Raw genomic sequence first — 17,900 nt, forward strand, 5'->3', positions numbered from 1 at the left:
CCAGTATGCGCTTCTTGGTACCATTGCAGTTACGATAGCCCTTCTTATATGACAGAAATAGAAACGACAAGTTTCCAATGTAGAATGACCTGTACCGTGTCCCATTAGGACCATTGTCTCCTCTCTGATAATGCCGTGCGCGAAGGGCAAAGCAAGTGACCATGTTTTCAGATCGCGAGAAACCACAATTGCTCAATGCTAGATAATCATGGTAAAGGGCGAAGACATTTTGCAATTTTGTCATCGCGATCCTGCGCTTTGCAACTATGGTCTCGTGCTTTGCATTTCGCACTTGTTATCTCATATTTCGTGCATTGCTTGCTGTACGTGAAGCTCGAGATCTGGATGGAGATACTCATATTTCACCATAGTGATTTCATATGGCATACCGAGAAATCGGAAAATATTGGTAATCTCACACTATGGCAAAATGCAAAATCACGACGGCGAATGTGATGGTATGGCGTGAAATCACGACCGCGAAGAGCAAATTAACAAAAAAAAATGTATTTTCCCGTCTCTTGTTTTCGCGTCAGAAGTTTGCGCTTCGCCGTCGTGATCTCGAGATTACAGAAGCAAAACGCGGGACCATGGTGGCTCAACGCGAGATCACGATGACGGACCTGCGCAATCATTTTCGCTCCGCCATCGATGTCTCGCGTTTCGCAACTTGACTTACCATCGCGATTTCACGATTCGCGCACGGTCAGTATACGGTCATATCGCAACAGTACATAGACGGGATGTTTGTTTTCCTAGTATATAAGATCGAAATATATTACGCTTTGAACGCCAGCTGCAATCTTTTCACCAGTGACATACTTAAAAAGATAATATCTTTTTCCTTTATATTTTAGCTGAATTTTTTCCCATTCCATAGTGGCTTACCAGTAAAACACACTATGTTTTTTACTGTGAAAATAGCAGATACATATACATTGTATTTTACAAGCAATCGCTTAATATTTCACAGAAAAAAATAAACATTTGAAGCATTTTAAAAGTATTTTATTTTATTGTATACGGGTATGAATATTATTTCTCTTTATTTCTAAAACGTATACACAATGCAGCATTTCAATAGCTTACCATTGAATTTCATATATAATTAACATCAGATGTCAGCTATTAGACAAATCATGTTGTAAAATACAATTCAAATATTACCTGCGAGGTAAGCATAGCAGAAAACTTTTCACAAGCTAACTGCGAGATAAATGTTAACTTAAGACTCTTTTCACATGTCTACTGCGAGGTAAATGTAGTAGAATTCTTTTCACATGCCAACTGCGAGATAAATGTGTAGAGAACTCTCCACATGTCAGCTGCGAGATAAATGTGTTGAGAACTCTTTACATGTCAACTGCGAGATAAATGTGTAGAGAATTCTCCACATGTCAACTGCGAGATAAATGTGTTGAGAACTCTTTACATGTCAACTGCGAGATAAATGTGTAGAGAATTCTCCACATGTCAACTGTGAGGTAAATGTAACTTGTAATTATTTTCACATATCAGCTGCGAGGTAAATGTAGTAGAATTCTTTTCATATGTCAACTGCTAGATAAATGTCGTAGAAAACTCTTCACATGTCAACTGCGAGATAAATGTGTTGAGAACTCTTCACATGTCAACTGCGAAATAAATGTGTAGAGAACTCTTTACATGTCAACTGCGAGATAAATGTGTAGAGAACTCTCCACATGTCAGCTGTGAGGTAAATGTAACTTATAATTATTTTCACATGTCAGCTGCGAGGTAAATATAGTAGAATTCTTTTCATATGTCAACTGCTAGATAAAAGAGAACTCTTCACATGTCAACTGTGAGATAAATGTAGTAGAATTCTTTTCATATGTCAACTGCTAGATAAATGTCGTAGAAAACTGTTCACATGTCAACTGCGAGATAAATGTGTAGTGAATTCTTCACATGTCAACTGCGAGATAAATGTGTTGAGAACTCTTTACATGTCAGCTCTAGATAAATGTGTAGAGAACTCTCCACATGTCAACTGTGAGATAAATGTATCTTATAATTCTTTTCACATATCTGCTTAACTTAATTAAAATCGTACAAAACGAATGTTCTATCAATAATGCTAAAACAACTAAGTATTATTTTTTATATTTTCACAAATATTTTGTCATAAAAGTTATTGAAATCAGACATTAAAAAATATATCAGTAGACATTTTGTAGACTTAAATGTAAGCATGCTTATTAACAAAAGTAACTTTGATGCTACTTCAAAATTTATTTTAAATATCCCTTTTATCCTATGCTAATCAACACAAAATACTGTGTCCGCATGCAATGTGGAACCTTTGCAAATACCAGTTGGGAAACGCATCTACTGATTCTGAAAAAATACACAAAATTAACAGACATTGACCGCAATTTTATCATTTCAAACATGATCAATTCTGAATCTGATCCAAAACGCTGTTGTCACGACAGCCGTGTTCAAGCCCATTAAAAATACTGTTTGTCATATTTGACAGTAGATGGCACTAGTAGTAGCAATTTCAGCCGGTATCAAGCCGGGAAGAATTTAACTTTGAGCATGGATACAACGTCTACGTTCGCGTAATTTCTCAGAACGATATTTCCCATGCCCAGCAACGACACTGCAAGTAATCCCTTCACTGCACGTACGCTGTGATAAAATGGCGCCTTTCTGAAAAGTATAAATTACAAATGTGACAAGAGTGCCGTGTCACCGGGAGCCATATTCTTCACCACCATGTTGTTTTTAAAAAAGGTCAGTCGGTAATTGAAATCATTATTCTATATGTCCTTTCTGATGAACAGTTGTATCAACTTAGATTATCGTTGAAGGACACGATACAATAAGGACAGACATATGAACAGACGGACGAAAGGAAGGAGAAATATATCCCGTTGGGGTAAAACAAGTAAGTAAGGTTAATTTCTTTGAACGTTTCTATTATTTTATCTACAAGGTTCGTCTCATACACTTACTATACCAGCTGCAGGTAAACAGTAATGAAAACGTTTGGATACCTTTGTTAAAAATCTAACTTTTCTACTTAATCAGATGTAGTGTGATGTCCAAGTAAGAAGTCCAACTACCACACAACCCTAGTAGGCCTTTTCTATATACTGTAGATAGCAGAAGAGATATTCAAAAATACCATCTTACCTTTTCTCGGCGTCTTGAATATATCCCTTGACGTAAAAATGTCTAGCAACCAGATAGTAACAGCCTAGGGCCGCTGCAGGTACTGAAAAGAAACTAAATGAATGTATTCCCTTCAATGAGAAAGGGTTTGGCTTGTTAGAATACGACCGACTTTTTATACCCGCGAAGAGTGGTGGGGGTTATAGGAACGGTCTCCGTCCGTTTTTCCGTCCGTTCGTCCGTAACAATTGTGTCCGCTCCATATAACTTAAACCCCTTGAAGGATTTTTATGAAACTTGGGTCAAATGGTCACCTCATCAAGACGATGTGCATAACTCATCAGTCAGCCATGTCGGGTCAAGGTCAAGGTCACAACTCAATGTCAAAGATTTGAGCCTTCCATTTTATGTCTGCTCTGTATCTCATAACCCCCTTGAAGGATTTTAAATTGATTGATGTCGTCATACATGGACTATAAAATATACTAACAACGTCAATGCTTCCATCCAATATCATATACCCTTTCACTTTCCATAACAGCGGCGGGTGATATAGCTGTCTTTCAGACTGCATTGTTTTCAATTATATGCGTGTTAGTAGTAATAAAAAAACTTTTGTGGTATCAGATACATAAGAACTTTTTATCGTTACAATCACAAATTCCGCTATCTGAAACTTATGCCCCTGAAAGGAACGAAACGTGTACCGAATGATGGGATTTTCTGTCATTTATGAAGTACATGTATCAACGAACCTTGATGTCCAAATATACCGGCAGTCCATAGGATTACCTCAAACATCACACCAAACTCCAAACCGTTTTGCCTGAAAGAAACATAAATGTATAATCAAAGGCCTGAATGGCCTGAGTCGGCTAATGATTGATGTACTGACAGTATAGTCTACCAGTTTCAGTTTGTTTTTAGTTTTTTTCTTAAAATTTCATAACACAGCTCGATATTTATCCAAAATATTATATCCGGATACGATTACACTTTTCTCCAGTTTGAACAATATATTTTACAAATTGTGATGATACGAAGACATTTAGCAGCAATTGGCAGTATCTGACATTGAAGTTTACGGTTAAATTACCTCTTATTTAAATCTTTTCATAAAAAAGTTGTTTCGTTTCGTGAAAGCAGCCAAACATAGACGATCTACTTTCGATTTCAAAAACTACAAGAAAATACAATTTAATGTTTCGCCGATTTGTTTATTTCTCGAAAAATAAGAATTAAAATCATTTTTAATATCAGTAGTAACTAAACAAACCAGTAAGAGCTTCTTCTTCCGATAATTTATCCGTTTACTGACTGCAAAATTCAACCCACGCAAAGTTTATAGAAATCATACGATGCGTGTTTACGTTCAATGTGGGAGAATTAAGGCTGATCGGCTATGTTACCTAACGCATCCGGACGATTCAGATTTTGTTTTTAAAAAAGCATTGTGTGCGTTTCTGTAATTTTATATACGTTTTTATACGCTTAGAAATTATTAGACATGCGTATTTGCATTATTTCTATACGTAATTTACGCTAATACGCATCTTATCTGGAGCCCTGTGGAACTATTTTTTGTCTTTCGCTGAATGTTACCCAAGCTTTGTAAGCCTGCGCAATTCTTAAAATGCATATTTATGCTTAATGAGTTACATTCGAGTATTGCACAATTACAAGTCATAAATATGACAGATTACATCGTATATTGGTCATAGCAAAGGGAATTGACACAACTTAACTTCATTCATGCAGTGAACTCTTTGAAGTTTGAGAAATCTAATGGAACTACATCCCTTCACTGTGTTATTTGGTCCATTTAGAGAATCGCTGGATAGCAAGGACTCGTCAAAAGGCTTTCAGCCTTTAGCCGACTCAAAAATGATAATTTGCTAAGCAAAACAAACAGAAACAAGACAAAACCGAGGTATTCGAGGAAACTCATTGTGTCCTATGAGCCCGTAAAGAAACAAGTTAAAACGAGGTATCTTTGAAACGGAATAGGAAAAACTCACTGCGCCCTGAGAGCTCGTATGAAATCTGGTGGTCCATCCGTTATCGGCGGGGAAATCTTGTGTTTTCTTCTAAGGACAGCAACCTCCGTCGCCGCCGCTCCTGGAATAGAGATATCAACATTGAATAACAAAATTAACAAATTATAAAGTTCAAATGTTCGTGGATTTTGTGATTGCATTAATCCACCTTAAACAAATTAAAACCACAAGTTCACACCAACCACCTCGACGAAATAGCCGTTTTCCCCGGAAAAAAACCCGAAATATTTCGTCAACGAAATTACATGATTTAGCAGAAAAAAATGCAAACTGACAGGTACTTTTTTGTTTACTCCGGATATCTGCTTTTTTTTTATTTCAATGACGTTACACTGACGGCTTTGATCTTGAAATAATGGATTTGAGTCACGTGTACACACACACTGAAACTGTGTCTTACTCTATTACATTTCTATATACACATGTGTAGTTCCATGACGCGACTGAAACTATATATATATTTTTTTGTTTTGAGTTCGATCCTCTAAAGCTTCTGTTCACAAAGAAAATGTGTAGAATTTATGAGAAATCGGAAAGAGTTGACGTCTCTGTGAAGCTTTTTGTTTTCGTGCTATATGTGGCAGGTTTCTTATTAAACGGTAACTTATTTTCTACATATTGTGAAACCACTTGTACCCATTTTCAAATTTTACACTCTCCACTTTGATAATATGTTATATAGTAAATTTATGTGGCCAGTTTTTTTATTATAAATATTTTATGGATACCTTCTGTAAATCATAATTTACTTTTTATCATTACTTCGTTTTTGCTTATTGTCTTTCAGCCAATACTAGTATAATATGAAATAAGGCAGTGCCTCAATCGGGCAACGACTGCCCATGCAAGACGTTGCGGTTCGGACAAGTTATGCGGACGCTATACGGCACAAGGAATAGCGTATTCTTCCAAAAAAAAAAAATCCTAAGTCAGACGCTCTGTGCACGTGCCGGAAGGACACATTTTTTCATTCGATGGTATATATCTCATTCGGTATATCGCATGTTACCGCAGAGGGATCGATCCCGATTTTCGTCGTTGGTAAGATCGATTCCCTATTAAATATAACAAACTGAGTAAGAATAAAATGTAAACAAATTTTGAAAATTTGAATGATCAATTAATATTACATTTCAAAAATGTTAATTTGGGAAAAGATTAACACTTATATTGAAATATTTTACACGGCATCTGTACAGTATTGATAAAAATGGGACGCTTAATTATGTGCAAGGGAGACAACATATGCAGGACTATTAGTTCATGTACCTCCTATACCCTTTTATCTTTATAATGTGAACTTTAAACTTTGATAAGATGGGAACAGTCTCACATAATATATAGAATAGAATTATCAAACCATCAATATGAATGGGGTGCTCATGTTTTCCAAATCCCTATTCTAACATGTGTGTCCTAGTTGTTACGTGTCAAGATTTAGGACATTAATTTTACTTTGTAATTAAAAATGATTTTCATCATTTAATGACCCCACTGCAAAGCTTACGTCTTATTAGCTTGACGTGGACCGGAAGGGAGGATATCACAAAACTAGATCAAACAGTTAAATATGTATATGCAAAAGTTATACCATAACGAGGTCGGGGTTAAAATGTATATTGAATATATCATTGCAAAAGAAAAAAAATGATAAAGTGAGCCTATATGAAAAGAAATTGGCTTACCTAATTGCCATGCATGTGCTGCAGCAACAAATCCAACCAGAACCAAATCTTCCTTTTCCATCTGTGCACTATTATACAGTTTATTAGTAGTCATATGATATATGACAGAGGGAAGAGGCGCCCGCGGGTTTACTTTAACATGTACATAGGGTGGCCGCTTCATATACGGTATTTTTCAAGACGACATTGTAGCCTAGTCTTAAACCGCGTATTTTTATATTTACATGACTCCGTTAGAGATGTTATGCTATTTCCTTTATTCATATATCCAAAATGCCAAATAATTAAAAGGATTATCAATAAATTTTACATGTTGTTATGAACAGGTAACTGTATCTTTTCTTCTTTAAGCTGTAAAGTTCCTTTCTTTTGCAGATGCTACGGTACCTTAACGTAACGTTTTAACCTTTAGCTTGCTGGTGGCAAGTGATTCTGCCTTTGCGACTAGTGCAGACCATGGTCTGCTCTAATCGCTATTCATGCAGTTACAGTAGTAAATTTTCAGTGAACACCCATTCGAATAATAAATGGTACTGCCCAAATAATTTAGCAGGCTAAAGGTTAAATACAGAGCTGGAGACTACTGATAGCAATTCTGCCGGTGAATGGAGCTATACAGCTAGTGCTTAAGGATATAGTAGATTTTATGGTACAGATGATAGCATTAATTAAGACATCAGTTTTTGTTCAAAGACCCATCACAACCTCTTGACCTACTTTTACATCCCACATGAACTTCGTGAAAAACATTCTGATGATACTAGTTGGTATAAAACATTAGGTCATCATCTTAACGTGTTTCGTCTGTAAACTTATGCAGTCAATCTCTTTTCAGAATAGTTTAAAAAAACATAAATAAATAACTACCTTTATGAACTTAAAACTAAAAAAAAAACGTCTTTGGTCATAACCCGTAGCATGACTGCGTTTTCAAAACGCAGCTCCATATGGGATGGACAAAGGTGGTGACACTCGACCTTTTATTACCTAATACCCCCTCCCCGATCCTTATGCTTTTCCCTCACGGGGATTCCGCGCAATAACTAGCGTCTTTTTTATCATAAATGTACATAAAATGTACATCGCTTAAATATCTTCAAAATCCGGTACTTTAATATAAACCAGTTAGTTAAGTATATATTATATAACTTAGAGACTGTCCATTTGGTTAAAATTTGACTGTAAAACGTACACGGAATATATACATATATATAACTGTAACAGACAGGTCATATCCAGCCAGTCTGAATACAGTGTCTATTTACTTAATCAATATCCCGACAATCAATAACTTTAGAGTAGAATGTATCCCGCATTCACATATAGCATACAGCAGAATTGCTTTCAGTAAGTCTCCAGCATTCAGACATAGCTGCACTCGCCAGCAGAACTGCTGTCAGTAAGTCTCCAGCATTCAGACATAGCACACTCGCCAGCAGAACTGCTGTCAGTAAGTCTCCAGCATTCAGACATAGCTGCACTCGCCAGCAGAACTGCTGTCATTAAGTCTCCAGCATTCAGACATAGCTGCACTCGCCAGCAGAACTGCTGTCAGTTAGTCTCCAGCATTCAGACATAGCTGCACTCGTCAGCAGAACTGCTGTCAGTAAGTCTCCAGCATTCAGCTGCACTCGCCAGAATAACTGCTGTCAGCAAGTCTCCAGCATTCAGACATAGAGCCACTCGCCAGCAGAACTGCTGTCAGTAAGTCTCCAGCATTCAGACATAGCTGCACTCGCCAGCAGAACTGCTTTCAGTAAGTCTCCAGCATTCAGACATAGCTGGACTCGCCAGCAGAACTGCTGTCATTAAGTCTCCAGCATTCAGACATAGCGCCACTCGCCAGCGGAACTGCTGTCAGTACGTCTCCAGCATTCAGACATAGAGCCATTCGCCGGCGGAATTGCTGTCAGTACGTCTCCAGCATTCAGACATAGAGCCATTCGCCAGCGGAATTACTGTCAGTAAGTCTCCAGCATTCAGACTTAGCTCCATTTGCCAGCAGAATTGCTGGGGTTGGGGTTAATTTGTGTGTGATGTTGGGGTAGGGAGTAATGTGATTTGTTGCACTCCTCAAAGTCACTTCTTCACCACCCGCCTTTATTCCAGGTTTTTTGTTCACTTTACAACACCTTGAATTGTTTTAAAGTTGTCCTCCAGAATCAAAATACAAAGGACAGATTTGAAATCATTTGTGATCTTGACCGTTGACCTATCGACCAAGTTCACGTGCTTGAATTTAAAAGTCTCTATGCAGTCTACCTATATCCAAAGATTGAAGTCAATACCTTAAATGACTTTTAAGTTTTGCTCCGGACACGAAATATGAAGGACAAGTTTGACCTATGAGCTCCATTTATGACCCTGACCTTTGACAGATCAACCTGCTTAATGTGCTCTGCACATCGTCTAATCACTAGCTACCTGTAGTCAATACCTAGAATAGTTATTACGTTATGCTCCGGACACAAATACGAGGGTAAAATTTGACCTTTGAACTCGATTTGTGACCTTGGACGGATGCACGGACGGGCGCACGCGCCATCACATGATAATGTCGGTTTTTTTTTTTTTTCAAAACAGGCGTATAAAAATGTCATACACGTCTACGTTTTAAGGTGATTGAATGTATATCTTTTATTGGAATCTCTATAAAACTATGACATTTGAAGAAGGCGGAATGGGGGCCCCCACCTTTGTCCATCCTTGAAAAAATGTCCTATCTACACTTTATGGTGAGCATGTGTGCGACTTTTCATCGGAAATCCCTTAAAAGAATGGGAGGCCTAGATAATGCTGGAATAACTTTTGTGCCAACCCATTTCCTCCACGAACTTTTTGTAGAATAGGGGATAGATGCCTCCCCACCTTTGTCCACCAAAGACAGATGTGTATTATGCATATCTATGTTAATTTTCATGGTGATCATGTGCATAAAGTTTTACTGGAATCCCACTAAAGATGTGGAAGTTATTTGCTCCACAAACACGGGGACCAACCAACCACATGACCATCCAAGCAAATGTGCCATTACTCTATATACCCGTCTAAACCTTGTTTTTATGGAATCAAAAAAATCAGAAAGTGTAGTCCTGAATATATTTATAACTTTATTATGTACAACTATATTATGCATGATTTATTGCACAGATAATATAAATACAGCATCACTTTGGCTAAGGAAAGAGTAAAAACTGTAACCTTTATAAAACAAGAAGGGCACCATCTGCAGATGCCAACGCTCATGTGTAAGTGTTTGACATAAGACAATAAGCATGAAATGAGTGTCCTTGCCTTTCTTAATCAACTGTTGATGATAAAACAAGAGCAGTTCCCAGGACAGTGCAGGCCATAACTTGGCAATATATATGTAACCGAGTTATTTTATTACAAATTTATTAGAAGTTAAAATTTTATTTCGGCAGTGATAACAATCTGCATGTAAAACTTCAATAAATTTTCCAAGTCAACTAAGAATTTGAATTAATTTCTACCAAGACCTCTCTCATTTGATTTCAGAAGTGCATTGAATGAGAATGCTACCGTGTGTGAAGATTCAGTCCAGTATAGTTATATACTTGTTACTGAGATACAGCTTGATAGATAGCTCTATACAAAACTTTAACCAAACATTCTACAATGAAATCAAATAATTTATATTAAAGTAAACCTAGATTTATCAAACTTTGTTATCTTCAGTAGGTTTGAAGACTGGGAAACATTGTGTAAAATGTCAATCCAATATGAAGATAATATTTAGTTACACACAAAATCTAAGTAAGAACAAAAAGAGCTGTCGGATGACAGCGCGCTCGACTATTCGAAGAACTGATTGAAGAATGGGGTCAAAATATTTCTACAGATATTCAGACAAAAGAAAAAAATACATTAGACAAACAATGTTCCCATATTTGTGGATTTCAATAAGTCTTGCACTAAATGGCAATGTGTGAACCAATTTCAAAGTCCAAAAAGGGCCATTAATCAGCCAGAATAGTTTTCAGAGTTATGTACACTTGCCTACAGATGGAAATCATGATGATAAACAAGTGTTCAAAGTTTAAAAGCCATATGTCAAATAGTTTTGACAAAACGTGGACTTGTATGAAATCAGAACCAATTTCCAAGTCCAAAAAGGGCAATAATAAAGCCAAAATATATGACAGAGTTATGTACTCTTTCCTACAGATAGAGACTATTATACTGAACAAGTGATAAAAAGTTTCAAAGCCATATGTCAAACACTTTACACAAAATATAAACCGGTACGAAAAACTTAACCAAGATTTCTAAGTCAAAAGGGGCCATAATTCAGCCAAAATCCTTGATGAAGCTATGTACTCTTGCCTATAACTGGACATGGTGATGGTAAACAGGTGTTGAAAGTTTCAAAGCTTTATCTTCAAAGACTTTGTCAAAATATGAACTGGTACGAAAAACTTAACCCAGATTTCTAAGTCAAAAAGGGCCATAATTCAGCCAAAATCCTTGATGGAGTAATGTGCTCTTGCCTATAACTGGACATGGCAATGGTAAACAAGTGTTGAAAGTTTCAAAGCTTTATCTCAAAAGACTTTGTCAAAATATGAACTGGTACGAAAATTTCTAAGTCGAAAGGGGCCATAATTCAGCCAAAATCCTTGACGGAGTTATGTACTCTTGCCTATAACTGGACATGGTGATGGTAAACATGTGTTGAAAGTTTCAAAGCTTTATCTCAAAAGACTTTGTCAAAATATGAACTGGTACGAAAAACTTAACCATGATTTCTAAGTCAAAAGGGGCCATAACTCAGCCAAAATCCCTGATGGAGTTATGTACTCTTGCCTATAACTGGCCATGGTGATGGTAAACAAGTGTTGAAAGTTTCAAAGCTTTATCTCAAAAGACTTTGCCAAAATATGGACTGGTACGAAAAACTTAACCAAGGTGTGACGCCGACACCGACGCCGTGGTGAGTAGGATAGCTCTACTTATTCTTCGAATAGTCGAGCTAAAAACTATAATGTAAATTAAATTCCACCAAGAGTTATCTAACTTGGTAACTAAAGTAAGTCTGATGAGTTAAAAGCATAATATCGAGTTTCAATCCAGTACATACAGCAGTTACTGAGAATCAGCTCTATAGTTGTATGCAAATTTTAAACAATTTTTCTAACTTGAAAAAGGGCCATAATTTGTACAAAATTCAACCCAGAGTTACATAACTTGGTTATTTCAGTAGGTTTGATGACTAGGAAACCTTGTGTAAAGTTTCAGTCTAATACATGCAGTAGTAACCCTGCAGTTATGATCTTACAAGCAAAACTTTAATCAAGGTGTGATGCAGATGACACTGTAAACCCAACATCCACGGAAAGAGAATTGCTCTCATTCTTTGAAAAGTTGAATTAAAAATATATAAAGTTTCAAAGGTACTGGACATGTGGACCGAAACAAAAAATATAACCAAGAAGTTCTTTTTATCTATAAGGGCCAGATCTCTTGACAAAATTCAAGAAAAAGAGTTAAGTGTACAAAGCTTCAGAGCCATATCTAGTTAAAAAAAACTACATAAACAAAAAGCTTAACCAAAGCAAACACTAATTATCAAGTGATGACAATAGCTCATAGAATTTTTGCAAAAAATCAGATGAGCTAAAAAATCTTTGTAACAATATTTTTTTTTTACAAATCAACATTATGCTAATTCATACCTACATTTTTGTAAGCATGAAAACAAAGAAAAAAATATCAATTACAATTATTTTTGCAATCAATTTTCATAATTTAAAAACAGTATGACAGTCAAGGGCAAAAAGACATTGACCACTTGGGTTTATAGATGAAAACACCAAAGGTATACATTAGATTTTATTGTTTAATAAAAACTATTCAACCAAAAATATTTTCACTGACCAAATGTGTCAAACTCAGAAAAACAAGTGGGTCACCATGGCCTAAGGTCACTTATGAGAGCTTCGCAGCTAAAAAAGGTAACAAGTTTTGGAATGTCATCTTTTCATGTTGACCAGTAGGTTCACAACTGAAGATTTTCAATCAAAGTATTCCATATAGCTATATAAGTAAAACTATTGGGAAGAGAGCTGCTCAAGGAAAATATCTGTGAAATAGTCTGAACAGGGCTAGCGGTTTCTGACTATAAGATTTTTAAAGATTTTACATTTACTGATTAATACTTATAATAGTTTTAAGATTTACACTGCCTATTTTCCTGCATATTCACCTTGAATTTTAGATGTTAACGAAACAGCTCTTCTACAGGCTGATGTGTTTTCAGTTTTGTGAAAAAGGAATTTTAACATGTTTTGTTAGGAAAACAAATTACATTGTTTTAAACATAAATTTGTAAACAAAATAAGCTCTTCTTTTGAACAAAAGTACTTCCAAATTTCAAACTGTGTTATGAATTCATCCCTCATGTAAGTTGACTTGGAAAAATGCAGACATTTAAAAAGTTTATACTTAATAAGAGAAAATAATTTTTCCAATTTGACAGTTGCTTGAGAAGAGAATGTCACCATTCTTAACCACTAATATCGCATTTAATTTATCATGTTTTTTCTTTAATGCATGGCTGATTTCAAAAACTAAACACATGAAATTGTAGAATATATAACTAAAATTATCACAGTATTAAACAGTCTGCTTACATTATTCACAGGCAGATTGGGCAGAACCTGAAAGTGTGCACTTTTAGATCATTTCAGTGCAGATTATATCAGCTGTACATCCACTAATTGTTTACTTTAATTTCATTGGCAAGATATTTTGTAGTTTTGGCCAAAACAGCTATTTTGTGGGGACCTTAATTTTTTGTATATATTAACCCTTACCCTGCTAAATTTCTAAAATGGACTGGTCCATCATTCAATTTGGGCAGTACCATTTATCATTCGAAGGGGTGTTCCCAGGAAATTTACTGACTGAATAGCGAACAGTGCAGACCATAATTAGCCTGCACGGATGTGTAAGCTGATCTTGGTCTGTATTGGTTGCAAAGGCAAAATCACTTGCCACAAGCAGGCTAAGGATCAATATTTTATTCCTTCTTTTGGGTTTGATTTTGTGGATTGATGTAACTATAAAGTCCATAAAAGTTATTCCTCCACAAAAATTAATAATTTCACAGTATTCCAGTCATGAGAAATAAAATGACACAACCAGTGTATAATCTGCCAATTTCATTTTCATTTCTTGCAAATAAAACTCAGTCTTGAATTCTCTCATACATCAAGACAAGAACAAGCTATGAAACATGTCTTTGAGAAACTATGCTAAAGCTAGTCCTCCATCCGATCAACTCATTAATTGTTCAAATTAAATGAAATATTTCAAATTACAGCACATAACATTAATGAACAATAATGTTTACATGTCTTGTAATAATAAATTGAGTAAACTGGACAAGCAGGTGTCTGTTTTATTGTTCCAAATCTAACATCATGTGTTTAAGAACCATCAGTAACAACCACCTCCCTCAACAATCCAGGTAAACAACTTCACAACAACAAATACATATTACATTGTACCTGAATGAAGTAAATTCAGGCTATAAATAGCTCAGACCTTGTTTAACAACTCTCTCAGAATGACTGTTAAACTACAAATGATATTCAAGAAATGTGGCAAAGCATTTGGCATCCTGTATAATTTAACAACTCGAAAACTAAATCTCTGTGGCCAATGGTTAAGGTTGCTGACTTCGTATCACTTGCCCCTGACCCATGTGGGTTTGAGCCTCGTTCAGGGCATGAATTTCTTCATGTGAGGAAGCCATCCAGCTGGTTTACAGAAGATGGGCGGTTCTACCAAGGTGCAGGCCTGTGATGAAATAACACACAGAGAGGCACCTGGGGTCTTCTTCCACCATCAAAAGCTGGTAAGTTGCTGTATGACCTATGGGTCAGTGTGACGTTAAACCCATCAAAAACAAAAACTAAAATCATATACATAAATCTATGTAAATCAAAATAAAAGCTAAGTTCAAAGTAAACTTTGATTGTCTAAACAAAATGCTTGACAGAATATTTGACTTGAATGTTACTATTTTTTAATTTTTCAACATGAAATAAAGAATTTGACATCTAACTTGGAATCTACAGTAGTTTGAGAAGTAAATGCCGTTTCATTGCAGGCATATCATCAATCCCCCACTTACGAGAAAAATCTAATATGAACTCCTTCAATTTCATGGGCAAGAATTGTTGCAATTCTGACCAATCTATTTTGCGGTAAGATAAATTCCCAGATTTCAAATGTTAAAGATAAAGTTATTGGGAATGAGAAATAAGTTCATGGACTGACAACCATAAAATTCATAAAAATTATGAAATCATAAACAACTAGAAATTGCTTTTGTAAAAAAGGGCATGTCTCCCTCAATGCAAAGTCCTATAGGCAAGAAGTCAATAGGGGTCAGGAGCGAAAGTCAAAGAGACACTGATGCTTGGCTGCAATAGGGATCATCTACTTGGCATGTCCAGTCATCCCGCTAAGTTTCAACACTCTTGGCCTAGTGGTTCTCAAGTCACTGTTCAGGCTCCTGTGACCCTGACCTTTGATCAAGTGACCCCAAAATAAATAGGGGTCGTCTACACTGCATGTCCAATCATCCTATTAAGTTTCAACATTCTAGGTCAAGTGGTTCTCAAGTTATTTTCCGGAAATGATTTTACATGACCAGGCCCCTGTGACCTTGACCTTTAACAGACTGACCCAAAAATCAATAGGGGTCATCTACTCTGCATGTTCAATCATCCTATGAAGTTTCAACATTCTGGGTCAAGTGGTTCTCAAGTTATTGATCGGAAATTGTTTTCCATGTTCAGGCTCCTGTGACCTTGACCTTTAACAGAGTGACCCCAAAATCGATAGGGGTCATCTACTCTGCATGTTCAATCATCCTATGAAGTTTCAACATTCTAGGTCAAGAGGTTCTCAAGTTATTGATCAGAAATGGTTATCAATGTTCAGGCCCCTGTGACCTTGACCTATACGGAGTGACCCCAAAAACAAATAGGGGTCATCTACTCTGCAGGAACAATCATCCTATTAAGTTTCAACATTCTCGGTCAAGTCGTTCTCAAGTTACTGACTGGAAATGGTTTTCAATGTTCAGGCCCCTGTGACCTTGACCTTCAACAGAGTGACCCCAAAATCAATAGGGGTCATCTACTCTCCATGACCAATCATCCTATGAAGTTTCAACATTCTCGGTCAAGTCGTTCTCAAGTTATTGATCGGAAATGGTTTTCCATGTTCAGGCCCCTGTGACCTTGACCTTCGACGGAGTGACCCCAAAATCAATAGAGGTCATCTACTTTGCATGACCAATCATCCTATGAAGTTTCAACATTCTGGGTCAAGTCGTTCTCGAGTTATTGATCGGAAATGGTTTTCCATGTTCAGGCCCCTGTGACCTTGACCTTTGACGGAGTGACCCCAAAAACAAAAGGGGTCGTCTCCTCCATAAGCCCTACCAACCTATGAAGTTTGAAGGTTCTAGGTCAAATGGTTCTCCAGTTATTGCTCGGAAATGAAGTGTGACATACGGACGGACGGACAGGGCAAAAACAATATGTCTCCCCCTTAAAATAATCTATGACCAAATAAACCTAATAGACTTGGTCAGTAATTACAAAATTACATTTTCTTCCCATTTTCTAAGACTTCTAAATTTCATAAATTATAGAAAATATAATCTGTAGTCTGACTATCATTGCACATATTGGAACTCTGCAAAAAGACACTGGAACAATACCAAATTTTAATTATTTTTCAGTGTCATGTGATACTAAAATTATTTAGTATTATAATCCACATTCTGTATACTTTACCTCTGAATTTCTGACTGCAAACTATCCTGAAGAAGGTCATTGTAGACCGAAACCAGTAGACCCTAAATAAAATCTTTGAAACCTGTCCTAGTGTTTTGATGCGAGTTCTCGTATAATTATATAGTGTTTTAAGTAGTTTCTTAATTGAAATTGAAACCTAGTATCAAACATGAGACTAAATCTCTTGAAAAACTTAAACACAGTAAAATCATTGTAAAGGACTGGCTATAACATATAATGCAACATTAATTTGGCACAAAAAAATTTGAGCTGAAACATACCCAGAAAATTGTTAAGAAAAATACAAAATACAATATCTAGCTAATGGCAAAAACTTGGCTATATAATTGTATAAATCAATCTGCAAAAAAGGTAAATGAGCCACACCATGAGAAAACCAACATAGTGGCTTTGCGACCAGCATGGATCCAGACCAGCCTGCACATCCACGCAGTCTGGTCAGGATCCATGCTGTTCACTTTCGAAGCCTATTGCAATTAGAGAAACCGTTTGCGAACAGCATGGATCCTGACCAGACTGCGTGGATGCGCAGGCTGGTCTGGATCCATGCTGGTCGCAAAGCCACTATGGTGGTTTTCTCATGGCGCGGCTCAAATGTACATCTACCATAAAGGCTATATATACTCACAAAATAAAGCACATCAACAACATGCAGCTACTTCTACTTCCAATAATGAAATAAAAATATATATATAAACAAGAGCTGTCCGTAAGACAGCCAAGCTCGACTATTCGAAATATTGTCCCAGAAGCAGGAAAATATTACCCAAAAAGGTTAAATATTAAAAGAGTTTTAAGTTCAAAAGGGGGCATAATTTGACCAAAATGCATATCAGTTATGGGACTTGCTGCTATCAACTAGTTTTATAACCCCGAAGGCACATGTGAAGTTTTAATTCAATATCTGCATTAGTTTTGGAGATAGAAACTCGCAGGTAAAACTTTAACCAGAATTTTCAAAGTCCAAAAGGGGGCATAATTTGCCCAAAATACATGCCAGAGTTATGGGACTTGACCCAGTGAGGTTGGTAATTGATCTAGAAAAAGAAAAAAAAAAGTTTCAAATCTATATGCCTTTTAGTAATTGCTATATGTACTTGCTCGCAAAACTTTAACCAGGATTTCCTAAGTCCAAAAAGGGGAATAATTTGCTC

At 36.4% G+C, this 17,900-nt stretch overlaps 1 protein-coding gene across 1 annotated transcript; it reads right to left on the bottom strand.

Moving 5' to 3' along the window:
- Positions 1–992: 992 nt before the first annotated feature.
- LOC123556705 (microsomal glutathione S-transferase 2-like) lies at positions 993–7,044 on the bottom strand. Its single transcript, XM_045347620.2, has 5 exons — positions 6,887–7,044; positions 5,163–5,262; positions 3,900–3,970; positions 3,166–3,247; positions 993–2,679 (listed from the first exon to the last, which is right to left on the bottom strand). Exons 1-5 carry the CDS (start codon positions 6,978–6,980, stop codon positions 2,538–2,540), a joined length of 489 nt encoding a protein of 162 aa, XP_045203555.2. The 5' UTR covers positions 6,981–7,044; the 3' UTR covers positions 993–2,537.
- Between the last annotated feature and the right edge of the window lie 10,856 nt (positions 7,045–17,900).

The sequence above is a fragment of the Mercenaria mercenaria genome, chromosome 5 (assembly GCF_021730395.1).
Source record: "Mercenaria mercenaria strain notata chromosome 5, MADL_Memer_1, whole genome shotgun sequence".
Classification (NCBI taxonomy): Eukaryota; Metazoa; Mollusca; class Bivalvia; order Venerida; family Veneridae; genus Mercenaria; species Mercenaria mercenaria.

Coding starts and splice junctions, on each gene's coding strand:
- LOC123556705 (XM_045347620.2), bottom strand. CDS start 6,980: ATGACTACTAATAAACTGTATAATAGTGCACAGATGGAAAAGGAAGAT. Junction 3,248..3,899: donor CGGTATATTTGGACATCAAG/GTTCGTTGATAC, acceptor GTTTCTTTTCAG/TACCTGCAGCGGCCCTAGGC. Junction 2,680..3,165: donor ATTCAAGACGCCGAGAAAAG/GTAAGATGGTAT, acceptor TATACTTTTCAG/AAAGGCGCCATTTTATCACA.